Source organism: Gavia stellata, chromosome 5 (assembly GCF_030936135.1).
Source record: "Gavia stellata isolate bGavSte3 chromosome 5, bGavSte3.hap2, whole genome shotgun sequence".
In the NCBI taxonomy this organism is placed as follows: Eukaryota; Metazoa; Chordata; class Aves; order Gaviiformes; family Gaviidae; genus Gavia; species Gavia stellata.
In genome coordinates, this window is record NC_082598.1 from 809,604 (window position 1) to 823,537 (window position 13,934).

General features: G+C 44.9%; 1 protein-coding gene across 1 annotated transcript in view; it reads left to right on the plus strand.

The window, feature by feature from the left end:
- Positions 1–8,426: 8,426 nt before the first annotated feature.
- Positions 8,427–13,934, plus strand: part of ZNF638 (zinc finger protein 638) — a 42,291-nt gene continuing 36,783 nt past the window's right edge. Inside the window, exons 1-3 of the mRNA XM_059818191.1 lie at positions 8,427–9,173; positions 9,216–9,416; positions 9,492–9,862. Coding sequence (XP_059674174.1) covers positions 8,462–9,173; positions 9,216–9,416; positions 9,492–9,862 — 1,284 coding nt within the window. The 5' untranslated portion in view covers positions 8,427–8,461. The remainder of the gene's footprint in view (positions 9,174–9,215; positions 9,417–9,491; positions 9,863–13,934) is intronic.

The window sequence follows — 13,934 nt, forward strand, 5'->3', positions numbered from 1 at the left end:
GCGGTGCTTTGAGCCTGGTCTGGTATTTGGCCTCTGCATTGCTGTCATGCCCGTACTCCGGGAACCATCCCCTGGAGACAAACAGCAGTTACACCTTCCTCCTCTTCTGGGACAGATTCTGCCAGCCTTGTTGCCACGGCTCCTCCGTTTCTTGAACATCCTGGCATAACCGCAACATTAATAGCGGTGTGTACTGTGAACCTGGTTTTGATTTTGCTTGTTACTTGCAATGGTAATAACAGTGCCCTCGTGCCACCAGTGCCCCGCACATGCTGCCACCTCATCAGACTCTGAATCCACTGATCCCAATCCAGATCTTGGTGGATCCTCCGGTAACCACCTGGCCTGGGACGGCAGACGGGAACGTGCCCTGCGGCAGCTGGCTCCTGGGTGGCACGGCGTGTGGGAGAATTTGGGCAGGTGCCTAGAGCGGTTTTCACCTCCGACAGCCTGGGAGTTTTTGCCTGAACAGGCCTGTAATCCTGCTGAAATGGCAGACCACCTGAAAGAGGGATGCCGTGTCTCTGCCAAAAAGAGAGAGTGGCTTCTAGTGCTGTGTTGGGACCTGGCCTACATTTACCAGGCCTGTGTTCAGCACCCTCAAAGGAGCTGGAGGGTCCCTGGATCTAAGGATGATACAAATGGACACCATGGCTACACCAGAGACTCAGTGCAGGCATCTCCTGTCAAGGATGAAGTACCACCTCAAGGACGATCTGGTAGGCTGTGGTGGCAAGGGGACCACCCCGCCTGTTACCTGAGGGAGGTGGTGGAGATGGACAACAACTGGGTTTCCAGAGATCCAGATGACATCCAGTGCGCAGGGACCGCGTGGCAAAGGTTAGTGTTGAACACACCGGTATCGTACAGCAGCGCCTGGGTGATGGTGGGCTGGCTGGATGTCAAGGCACCGGCTGTGGAGAAACTGTGCCGCCAACTCCAATCTCATCCTCCTCACCTCTACAGGCTGCTGTCTCAGCTGTGAAGGGTGCCACACAGTCAGCCTTCCCCAGCTCTGGAGAGAAGGACCTGCAGGCACATTCCACGTGTCGCCTGCTGATTCTGTCTGTGCAACTGTGAGGAGCACGTGAGGAACTGGAGTGGTGTGCCACCTCAGACCTAGATCCTGCCTGTGTGAATTTTGGGGGAGAACAGCTAAAAAGGGTCCATCCAGGAGGATTACTGTTCTGCTTGCTGTCGACCAGTTCCCTGGATGCAGTAGAAGGTCTGAGGACGCCTCTCCTCCTGATCTTGATGAAGGGACGTCTGGTCTGTTACGGCAGGAGTCAGATAATGAGTGCTCCGACCAGAAATAGGGTGGCTTTGTCTCTGGCCAGGTGGAGGAAAGGGACAGTGGGGTCGACTGGACGGTGTGGATTCGATGGCCTGGCACGTTGGACCCATGGGAGCACAAGGCTCCGTGTCTACCCCAGTGTCATCAGGGTACAGGGGCAGAATCTCTCTGGATTTCAGGCATGATTCACCCTGTAGTAGGTCCCATATGGCAGTGCCAAAGTCTGACGGAGGGTGGAGGCTGAAGGTGGACTGTCATGGTGTGAAGGTGGTCATGCTGCTGTGCCGGACGTGCTGCACTCCAGCACGAGCAGGAGCCTGAGGCAGCCAGGTGGTATGGCACAACTGGTGCTGCCCACACGTGCTCCATCCCTTGGGCAGCCGTGTGCAGGGCTCGGCTGCTTTCACATGGAGGGGTGTCCATGCACCTGGAGCTGGTTAACCTGGGGTGGAAGCACAGCTGTGCCTTTTGCCACGGACTGATACAGGCAGCGCTGGAACAGGCTGAAGCCCCTGAACACCAGTTCTTGGGACTGAAGTGGAAAGACGGACATCGTCACATCCGTGTGGATGTGGTCAATAACATAACAGCCCCGTCCCTGCCAGTTAACAAAAAAGAAACAGCAGCTTTCCTAGGCATTGTGGGCTTCTGGAGAATGTGTGTTCTGGGTTGCAGTCAGCTTGTGGGTCCTCTCTGTTGAGTAACCCAAAAGAAGAACTGTTTCAAGTGGGGCCTTGCGGCAGGCCTGGGAACAGATCCAACAGAAGATAGTTGCTGCGGTCGCCCTTGGGCCAGGCCGGACAGGACCAGCTGAGAGGAGCGTGCTCTGCAGCGTGGCCTCCCCGGGAGCCTCGGGGAGAAAACCCCTGGGGAGACCTGAGGCCTCTCCAGGGATCGGGAATATTTCAGTGGATTAAGTGGTCCTGGGTTCCGCTGGGATGGAGCGTGGTGCTGTGTTTTGGGTGTGTGGCTAAACCAGTGTAGGTAAGCACCCATGGTTTGGGTGTTGCTGGGCAGTGCTTGCACGGCATCAAGGCTTTCGTCCCTGCCCTCCCCCAGCAAGAGGCTGGGAGGGGACATAGTTGGGACAGCCAGCCCCAACTGGCCAGAGAGCTGTTCCACACTGTGTAACGTCATGCTTGGCAACAAAAGCCGGGGTAGAGGAGGAAGAAAAGGGCTTTTTTGACTTCCAAAGTTCTGTGTTTTTTGAGCCTGGCTGAGCATCCATCTGCCTGTGGGAGGAGGTGAGTGCCTTTGCTTTGCTCCTGGTTGTTTACATTTAGGAAACTTTAGCTTCTGTTACTTTTTTCTAGGTGTTTTCATATTTGAGATAGCTATGTAATGGTTTCTGTCAGCGTCTTACTGATGCTTAACAACATTAATTTTATGTTTAGCTCACGCAGTTGCTCATCTGGTGCATCAGGTTTGCGTAATCAGTTCACAGAGCTCAATTCTGGTTTTCACTAAAGTTAGCATTGGGGCAGAACTTGGGGGCAGTCGCTTTGAATCCGAGCGCTCCGAGTGACCTGTCCTGTGGTGGCTGGGTTGTTCTGAAGGTAGGAAATGGTGCAGTTGTCCTCTGTCACTGAATTCAGCCTGGGCAGCAAGAGCAAGTATTACTGACTGCAAGGAGGGTGAGCATTCAGTAGTCGCTTTTGTAGCCAGACAGTGATAAATGTCTTGGTTAACTGTCTTTTAGCAGTGGTCTGCTCCAGCTCTAGGACTTTTTTTCCCAATATTGCTAAAGAGGAAAATACAGAGGCAGGAGTGAATTGCAAGTTAACGTTTCAGGTTTCTGCAGTCCTGTTCTTGAATTTCTGCTGTTAGTTGATTTTGCTTTTTGGGAGGTGCTTGTTGGGTACTGATAGGGCGTGTAATAGGATGCACGTAATAAAATTGTATTTGTTTCAAATGGAAGTAGTCTGTTTAATAAGTTTTTGTAGGTTTGAAGGAAAGCATCTGTATTGAAGGACTACTCTGTAATTAGCACGTATTCAGAAAATTCAGTACCATTTATAGAGACAAATCAGCAGAAAATTACCCTTTTAATGACCATGCGAGACTATATCTCCAGAGAAAGCCTTCTCTTGTGACTGGAGAAAGCAGCTTCCACATTCTTATGAGGTCTTACTGCCAAACCTGTAAGTTAAACCTCCTGTTTTGTTTGTGATTGATTTTTGCATTGCACAGCTGACTTAAAGGTGTTTCTGTTGTCAAAAGACAGCTGACCACTGAAATAGGACAGCTTCAAGGTGTAGGTACCATTTTTTTTTTCGCCTTCAACACTAAGAGCTTGAACTCAGCGGTATTGCTGGTCAGTGCTGCATTTCCGTTTTTCTGCTTGCAGGACTTCTCGTATTTGCTTCAGCTCTGCTTTTGACTGTTGTTTCCTGTACCTGTGAGAGAGAGGAGCTTTCTACGTATTTTTATTTGCTTGCCTCTGGTTTGGTTTAGTGAATTGTCAGCTTTGTTAATATCCCTCTCTGGGCCACTTTGGTTAGGTGACATTAGCCTTGCACAGAGAGACTCTGCAAGCAGGCTAGAGAGAGTTTAGAAACGCAAAACAATTCTTGATTGCTAAACACGCAGTAAGGCTGGTAGGATTTAGCAGGCTGCTAGTCTAAGCACTAGCATGCTCGCTGCTCCCAGTCGGACAGCCAAAGGGTGTTTGCTGACCCGATGGGCATTGGGAAGAGAAGGACTGGCTGCTCCCTGAAAGGGCTCCTCAGCATTGTTAGGTTGCTGTCATCCGCTGATGTCATCCATCCATCAACACCGCCTCCCTGTTTTTTTTCTTCTGGATTCTTTTTACCATTCTGAGTTGGAGTTTTTCCTATTGAATCCTTGAGCTGCAGATGACACCTGTCTGTCTGCCTGTAATCCCCCCCACCTCCTGCCTTTTTTTTTAACTCTCTCTACAGACTTCACCAGAACTCTTTCCTACAGCTGTAGCAGTTTTCTCTGCAGCCTGGCCAAGGTTATGCAGCTGGGCTGCACCAGAGGTGGACCTTGGATCCTTGAAACACAGGCAGCTGGACCCCTAGGGAGGGAGGAAGGTTGCAGGGAGAGGGTAGAAGCTTATTCTGGCTGTATCCTCGAACCAGGGAAGGTGTAAGACCATCCTCTATTCACCACATGGGCAAATGTTGTCATTAAGGCCCTCCAGTGTGTAAGCAGGTAGCCAGAACTCTTAATTTATCTGTCGATATTGGGAGGCTTTGCAAAATGGACTGATGAAGTTGATGGGAAAGCAAGAAGGGTATCATTTGGCTTTTCTGTGATACTCTGAAATTTTAAGTTTCAAGGACTACCTTCACCAGGAGTCAGGTGAGCACAGTGGTCTGGGGAATTCCACCTATTTTTCGTTCACTTGCGACTGAGCATCATCAGGGTGCTTCGTCACTGTTGTAAGACTAGTCAGGATGTCACTGCACCGGAAAAAGCAATCTAGAGGATCACAGACACACCCCAAACAAAGCTGCTTTTGAAGAGGAAGGTGAGAGTCTAGCCTTAAATGTCCAGACCATTGTTTACTTAGTCTTGGCATCACTTTATCTTTTGACTGTCACTTCCAGCATTTCTTTTGAAAAGGTCAGTCTTGAGACGCAGCCGATGAAGGCTTCCCTGCGCGATGAAGGCTTCCCTGCGCGCTTGCTGCTGTGCAATACTTGACTGGGTGTCAGAAGAGAATTTGAGCATATGAATTCCATGGAGAGAAATGCAGTTTAAATGTCTGGCCTCTGTTTCCTACAACTTCAGGTGTAGCTAGAGCCAGGTGACGAGGAAACTAGTGTCTTAGATGTGCTCGAATATATTTGTATTGTTCAGTAAAGCCCTGAATGTGTCACTGCAGATAGGTTTCAGAGTCATGAAGGGCTCTACAGCGCAAATATGGATGCCTTTTAAAACCTCGGCTTCAAGGTTACTCTGTACTTACATTCTGAATTCCTTCATGAACTAGCCTTTTGATCACAGAAATCCCAAAACTGTCTTTTGTATTTCTTCAGTTATTAATACTGATGGAGAACCTAACAGTTTTAGTTTGAGAGATAATTTCTTAGTATCTGTTCTCTTATTTTCCTGACCCAGGAAGGTAGTTTTAAATGGTGGTGCCATGTCTCTTCTCTTTACCTGAAGAGACTGTTTTTGGTGTGTGTCTTCCAACTCCACCATGGCTGAGAAAGTGGCTCTCATGGTCCTCTTTGTTAAGGAGCATCCGCTCCTGAGGCTGTTTTTTAACATTTTTGGAGGGTAAGTTAGCAGGCCCAGTATTACCATGCCCTGAACAGATTGCAGCATTTTGTTCGTTGATTCCGAGAAAAGTCTGTTTGACTATTTTGCTTAATTAACATCTTGGATAAAATGACATTACAACTTTTAGACTGCTAACTGAAGAAAGTTTCAGGACTTAGGAGAAAGTACCTAACTTACAGCACGGTCTGTAGCATTAGGTATTGGTTACTGTTGAACACAGGATATTGGACCTCTGTTCTGCTTCGGTAAGGCTATTTTTAATGTTTTTGGTATCCAAAAGGGAAGATGTTTTTTCCTCATTTTGGAGTACTGTTGCTAAAACAAAGTGGGAAAAAGTTATCCTCAATTTTAGTTTAGAATATTCACTGAAAAGCAAAAGAAATGTAATCTGTTTTTGCTTTTAAATAGGTTATTGCAGTAGTGCGCTCTGGGGTAAAGTGAGTATATTCCCATATTCCCTGTTGAACACGACTGTGTACCTTCAGAGCTTGCTGGAGCGATAGCTTTAAAAACTGTCATAAACCAGAAGACATCTCACTGTGGCCTTCTGATACGGGACTGACCGGGCAATGTGCTGGTCGGCTTTTTCTGCCTGCTGATTCCCGGATCACCATCCCTGACCAGGCTGATGGTGTGCGAACGCTGGCGAGAGGTTTGTAGAGGCATATGGCTTGTGGCAGTGGTTCAGGATGCTGGGGTGGGAGCATGCCTGATGGAAAATCTCTAAATGAGTGGCAAAAATTCTCCCCATTGAAATTCTGGTTTGCTCCTGAACAGATCCCCTGGGAGATTCCTAATCCACTGATTTAAGGTTCAGTTTGCAAACCAGCACGTTTACTTTTAAAATGTGCTTTACTAATATGTTCTTATTTGTCACGGGTGGCGTTGATATTGTTCTCTCTCCAACTGCTTTCCAAATTAATGTGCTGAGAGGGGTTTTTTTGCCCTCCAGTGATGAGAGTTCCAGAGAAGAGCAAAACTGAAAGGCAAGAGATCGCTTTGTGGATGTTTGCTTAATAGTCTGTTTTGAAACTGTCTTGAACGAACTTGGCCTAACATGCAGTTACCATTTAAATATGATTTAATTTGTTGAGGGAGGAGGGATATTGGGTAAGGAGTCCTGGATGAGAGGCCAGAGTTCTGGGATTGTTGTCTGGTGGGAATCTTTTCTTTACGATGGCTTCCTATGTTTTCGTAATGGAGAAGAGATATGGGTAATGTTTCTATAGCTACTGTTTCTCCTTGGCCTGACTTCAGCTTGTACTCAGTTAAAAATAAGTAATTGCTAATGGAACTTAAAAGAATGCTTAATGTATGGGTAGTAACAAGCTACAGGAATTCAGCCGTAAAATCTGAGTCTTCTGCAGCTTGTACGTGGGTCACCTCTCTGAAGCTATAGCTGTGTGTAATTTTTATATTTTGAGTTGTGGTTCTCAAGCTTCAGAACCTCAGTCCTTACAGGTGGCAAACATGAGACAGGCACCTCCATTTACTTGAAAAACTTTTGTTTAGAGTCAACTCAAGTGAGGTTTGAAAACAAAACCTGTGATGAAGTTAGCGTTGGTGAGATGAGAACCTCAACGCTGCAGAAATACAGCATGCAAGTTCTGAAACAACTAGGAATGTCTGCAAGCCCTATGCTTAGTGCAAATCTGCTAGTAATACTCATTTAAACCTGATGTATTGCAGCAAGAAGATCTAAAACAGCAGGATATCCAGTTTTGGGAGGCAGCAGACTGACAAGGGGTGGAGTGAGGACTTCTTGGGATCCCTCTGACTGTGCTGGTGGTGGTTTTGGAGTGCAGGCAGAGCTGGGCAGATGAGGCACCTTCCTCTGAGTATGCTACAAGAATGCACTTCCAAAACTCAGTGGTATTTAGTTTTTGTTAGCGTGAGCATTGCTTTGTCTTATTCTACCTGTACTCCTACGTTCTTTTACTGCCTCACAGGACTGAGTTCTCAGTGGTTTCAGCTGAAGTAAAAGATGGCAGTTCCCACTGCCGTTGTGCTATTTTTATGCTTGTATGTAGACGGTTTCAGTTTCTGTATGATTTTACACCTTTCTGTTCACAGTTGTTTCAATATAAGATCTTGCCTTTAACATCTGGGAAAGGGAAATTTTCTAGCCACAGAATTCAAATATTGTCACACCCTGTGAATACTTTCAGGGTGTAGTAGTTTACCCATGAGAGTGGTCATGGGAGTGTCCCTCTTGAAAACTGTTCTGCTGTCTTCGGATTGATTCCATGATGATTTGACATCCAAGTTGCAACTGTTTTGAATTCTCTGCATAATGATTTCACTTACAATTCATACCTTATAAACATTCGGAGAGGGTTTTAATATTTTGGTTTATTGCTCATAAAATAGCTCTAATTGTAAATAAATCCAAACTATGTTGTCATTACAAACTGAGATGTCAGGTTTTAGAAAATGCTGTTGAGTGTCATCACCAGGTTATCTGTGACATTGAACTTGTTGGGTAAAGCTCATTTACTTCATTATCTGTTATCTATTCTCTGCATATTAAGATTTTATGCAACAAAAGAAAACGGTTGTGTTCAACAGAATTTCGAATTCAGAAGTACCATTTAAACTGTCATTAAAATACTGTTTTGTGACTTCAGTTGTTTTTCTCACCGGTTATAGAATCCACTGCGTAAAGTAGGTGAAAAGATAAAATAATCTAATACTTGTCTTTTAACTTTCAGCTTTGTGTTATTCTTGGAAAGTTTCGCACCACTTGTGAATTCCTTGAACCTTGGCATTGCAAGCCCACTTCTGTTGGGCCCTCCTCCTTTACAGCTTGCACAAATTAAGACACAGTTGGCTCTTCAGCAATTGACCTCAGTTGCTACCAACAGTTCTGCACCTCCTCATGCTTGGTTAAACCAGGCACTTCTGAAAAGCGCAATGTTTAGCCCTAGAGGAACTTTACCTCAGAGGCCGAGAGGACCTAATCCATCTGGCACAAAGCCTCCAGGATCCTTTAGGGGAGGAGGTGCAGCAGGTCTTCAGAGAAAGCCTGCACCTGGAACACCTCAAGGAATGTCGCAAAGATTTTCGGGACAGGAGACATTTCAGTGGACGGGTTCACAGAGGATAAACGTTCGGGTAACTCTGCACAGGACTGACCCACGGCAGGTCAAGGAGAAGACGAACCTACACCAGGAGCAGAAGGGAGAGCCTCGTGCAAGTCGCTGGGATAGTAGCCCGTGCTCGGCTGGGACAACTGGGCAAAAGCCATCGGCCTCGGCACGGATCTCGGAGCAGAATTCGAACGCCCAGAACCGCTACACGCCAGAAAGCGCTTCCAGTATTTTAGCGAGTTTCGGGCTGTCTAACGAAGATTTGGAGGAACTCAGTCGCTATCCAGATGATCAGTTAACGCCTGAAAACATGCCGCTAATCTTGAGAGAAATACGGATTCGTAAGATGGGTCATTCTTTGTCTGGTTTACATTCTCAGAGCCGAGGAGAAGAAACGATTGGTGGTACGAGTGGCACAGCAGTCAAGAGTAAAGTGATTGATTACGGGCACGCAAGCAAATACGGTTACACTGAAGATCCTCTTGAAGTGCATGCCTATAATCCTGAAGTGCTGACCGAAGATCCTCTTGAAGCACGTGGCTATAATCCTGAAGCATCGAGCGGTGAGAACAGGGAAGACTTCCAACGAGAGCAGAATATGTCATCTAGTGTCACGTGTAATCCCGTGTTTCCAGTTGAAGATTTAATAAAACCGACGGCATTCCCGAATGATTCCTCAAATACTCGATCGTTTTTTCCAGCTGAGACTACGGGAAAGGCGTCCGGATTGTGTGCAACACCTGCTGGACTCCCCGTGGTGAAATCTGTATCCCAGCCTGCGATACCGCCTGTCATGCCACCTATGATGCCACCTATAATGCCACCCTTGGCACAGCCCATGATGCCACCTGTCATGCCGCCTCTTGTCCAGCAGCCTATGACCCAGCACGTGATGCCACCGATGACCCAGCCACCCTTTTCAGCTGAACTTCTTGCAGCTGTAAGCCAGCATGAAAGAATTCAGCATGAGTCTGGGACAAGCCAGTCTAATGCCCAGGGCAGCTCAGGAGCGGGACAGAAGCCCTTCCAGACGCAGGCTGAGGGGCCAATTAAATCTCCTTTTGGTATTGTGAAAGCATCGTGGCTTCCCGTGTTTCCACAGTCTGATGCCCAGAAGATAAAAAGATTGCCCACTCCCTCAATGATGAATGACTACTATGCTACATCTCCGAGAATATTTCCACATATGTGTTCTCTGTGTAACATTGAATGCACTCATATGAAGGTGAGTGTCTTTCAAAGATTATTGCATAAACTTGTACTCGGCATCTTACCTGCTGCACTGTTTTAGGAACTAATTTTTTTACTGTGCATTAAATGAATTGTGATGCTGTTCGCCAGTTTGAGTGCTTACATGCAAATTGCAAAATGCTAGAAACAGTGCTAGTAAATTACTCTAACTGCTGCACAGCGTGTTCTGTTCCAAATTGCATTTCAAAGTTGTCATGCACATTGATTTTTACTTTTTTTAATATTAAAAATGATTTGTATCTTCTGCAGTGGGTTTCAAATGGTGAAACAACCCATTTATCAGCGGGGTAAAATACTAACGTCGTCTGGGTGGCTAAAATGTGTGCCAAAATTGTATGCTGAGTCTCGGTAGGGTAGATGAGATGTTCATGTATTCAGCCCCCCTCCTGCAAAGTCTGCATTAAAACAAAGCAGCCTATTTATCTGCAAAAAATTAATCTTCCAAATGTGGTCTGTGTGACACTGACTATTCCAGAGACTGAAGACTAGCACTGAGGGACACACAAAATGCGTTCATTCATCTGAGTGAGCTTTCAGCGATGAAGCAAATAACAGTTTCAGCTCTTGAAGGAAGAAAAGGAAGGAACTGGTGAATACTGGGGGAGAGAAAAGCATTCTGAAAGCTGTGGATTTCTCTTGAAAGAGCTAGCCTTGATATGTCAAAAATACAGGAGAAAGTAATTTTAAAAAAATGAGTAATGCGTTATTAGTTTCCTGTGTTTAAAGTTTAAGTAGTCTTCAACAATCATGTGGAAAGCCTGTGGGGAGTGCTTTTTTGCAATTTGGTAAAATCATGCAAGATTGCTGGGCCCTATTTGTGCTGTGTATTAAAAAAGCGAATGAATAGTTATGATGGTGACAGCTGCATTAGGGGCTTCAGAGTAAAAACAAATTTTCAAGTACTTTCTACACTGGAAGCACTGGAGGCTGCGGAGAAGTGCAGCTGTTTGGGCAGACTTGAAAACTTTAAAGGGAAGTTTGATATAAAACAATAATGTGTAAAATTGAACAGGGCAAAAATTTGGGTTTCTGTTAATAAACGGACGAAGCACTTTGGAAAAGTGTAATCTGTTTAAATGTGAGTTGTTCAGTCGCTTGCTTACTGGTGCTTTCTAAAATGAAGCAAATATTTTTACTAAAAATACTTCTTGACAAATTAGCTATGAAGTTTTCTGGGGAGATTAAAGATTATAACTCCTTGCCCTAATGGCACTACGGTGTAGCACGTGTCCTCCAGACGTTCCGATCCTACTGCGACTACACAACCTTTTCTCCCTGTCGTGGCTGCTTCTACCTCTGGCAGATATTAACTTTATTCTGAATAGTATTTTTCTGTTTATGTACACCTTCTGCTGCGTAGGCAGTTCAGACTCTTTTGAGACCTCATGGGGCAAGCCATGTTTAGACAACAGTGTTGCAACATAACCAGAAGAGTTAGTTTTTTTTTTTACCACAAAAAATAAAAGCTTGTGTTAAGAAATGTCAGTCTTGTGTATTTGTGAATTCTAAGGAATGAAGAATTCCTCTTACTTTCAGTTTTACAGTTTGGTTTTACAAATAAAGTTGTCTTCTTTGTCTCAGTTGCATGGTTAAAGATGACCTAGATATTCAGATTTTTGTCATTAAAGTTACAGAGCTAAGTGTTATAGAGGAAGCATGTGAAACAGCACCTTCAAACTAGAAGAGAAGTGGTGGGGAAACAATAGAGTAGAAACTGACAGTCGTGTGGTATGACTTGCACTAGGAAATGGTTGTTTCACACAGAGCATAGATACTGTTTGCCCTAATGTTGTGAAATCGTAGTTGAAAAAGAACTGAAGAAGTTCATGGAAGAAAATCCTTCAGAGGCTATGCAAAGACCCTCTCATGCCTCAAGAAGTCCTTGGTGAGCAGGTGCCTGGGGGTGGCTCTGCCTGGTTATTTACCTCCCTAGCCATCCCCTGTTGCATGCCATGGGAGATGAGCTGCTAGGTAAGCTAGATAGACCTTTGGTCTCTCTAACACACCTGTAGATAAAGTGGATCTTCAGAGCTGGTTTTAGGTCAAAGTGATCAGATATGATGATTTCTGGTGAGTAGTACTGAGTTGTAACAAGCAGTTTAAGAATGCTATAAACAGATGTCTTTGTAATGTGGCAAATTGGAAACTAGGCAAGCAAAGTGGATAACGTGGAACAAGAATGGATGAAGATGATGAAAGGTACCAAATGAGGAAAACCTTCTCTTTATCCAACGCCTGAAGATACTGGATATCTGAAAAACAAAGTTTCAATGATGTTGAAATGATGGATTTCAAGTTCGGATTATTCATGGTGATGAGCTGTCTTTTTTTGTAGATACTTTTAATCCAGTCCTGAAGTACAAACTCATCTAGGATTCATTCTCTTGCCAAGGTTGAAGCAGAAGCTGCATTGCCTGTTGGAAGAGAATTCAAGTGTGTTACCTGGCATTAGTTTATTAAAATGACAGGATTACAGCTGGATGTGAGACCCAGCTCCTGCTCTTGGAGAGTCCTTCTACCTCTGAAGTCACCGTTAGTGGCTAAAACTATGTATTTGCATCACCTGAACTGTACCCCCCTTGTTCTTTCACCTTGGCTCTCCCATCAACACAGTGAAACGTTGGCTGAGTTTTGGCTTGGAGTGAAAAATGCTTCTGCTGTTCCCCAAAGCCATCCAATCGGTTCTCCCCATAGGTCTGTCTTCTTAAGTATCTAACTTGTTTAATTAATGAGCTCTGATGAAATCAAAGCTGAAGATGGCCTTGAGATGTCTGCAGTATACCAAAATACAGAGTTCTGTTTTGAGTGCCAGCTAAACAAGTGCATGTATTTTCTAGTTCTTTCGTAATCTGAAAAGAGTCCTGAACACCTCTTCTGCAGAACTATTTATAGATATTTGAAGGTGGTTTTTTTTTGCTAATACACTGTTCAGAAGTCAAAAGTTAAAATATCTTCCATCTGCATGGCATAGCTATTGTTGATCTGTCCATGAAAAATGTATTTTTTTTCAAGCTTTGAAACTTTTTTGTAAGGCATGTGGATAATCCTCGTGTGCAGTGATACTTGGCAGGTCAGCAGCTGCATGATAAGTGGTGTGCAGTCCAGGGCTGAATGTGAAGAATACTCCAGCTCTTTCATGCAATAGACTTTGGAAAGACTCTGTTCATTTATTTTCCTATCAAAACTGTTCACTGGATCTTTAGCAATAGGTGGCAGGAGCCCCGATTATTTGATGATGCCTCCAGCCACCTCGGTTGGGTCTTGCTGAGGTATTCAGAGGTGAGCTGGGAGAAGTCCTGCCTTTTGAATCAACAGTGCAACTTCAGGCTTGGCTATCTGTGGTCCTTCAGTCAGGTGTCGGCTCTCTAACAGACTGTTTGGCTTTCTAAAATATTGTGGGCTTGTGGTAAATGATGGTTACCATGGGCTTCAAAGCTAGCTGTTACTGGAGCTGCGTCAGAAATGTGCAAGATTTGCCCTTATTTTTATCCTGTGTTAGGAAGATTTTTGTGGCATTGTCAGGGATGGCTGTACACAATACTGTGTTATAAGAAAAGGTATGTAAGAAAGGTGGGCTTTTTGAGCTTTAAAAAGTTACTGTGGAAAATTAATTGACGCTAAGGTGACTTGCTGATCTGGAAGGTGTTCTCAAAAACTTGTGCGTTTGTGTCCTGCAACATTTTTTTAGGGAAGAGTGCCCAGTTTTGCCCTTGGTTAGGTGGAATCTCCCCTCGGTGCTGTATTCTTTCAAATAGATTTACAAAATCCCCAATATAGCGAAACATTTTATGAATACTTCACAGAGCAGCTTCATTTTCAACTTGGAAGTGGTGAATGTATTGGAATAATAAAGTGTGATTTCTCTGTCTTCAAACACGTGTCACTTGTGGAACAAAGTAGATTTGCAATATTGCCAGCACGAGGGATCATATTTACTGTGTATGACAATTGTTGTTTTCTAGTTTAGGTTTAAAGTGAGGGTGATGTCTTCTTGGGCTTTAAACTGCGTGAAGTCATGGGGACTCATTGTCTTACACAGGGAATTC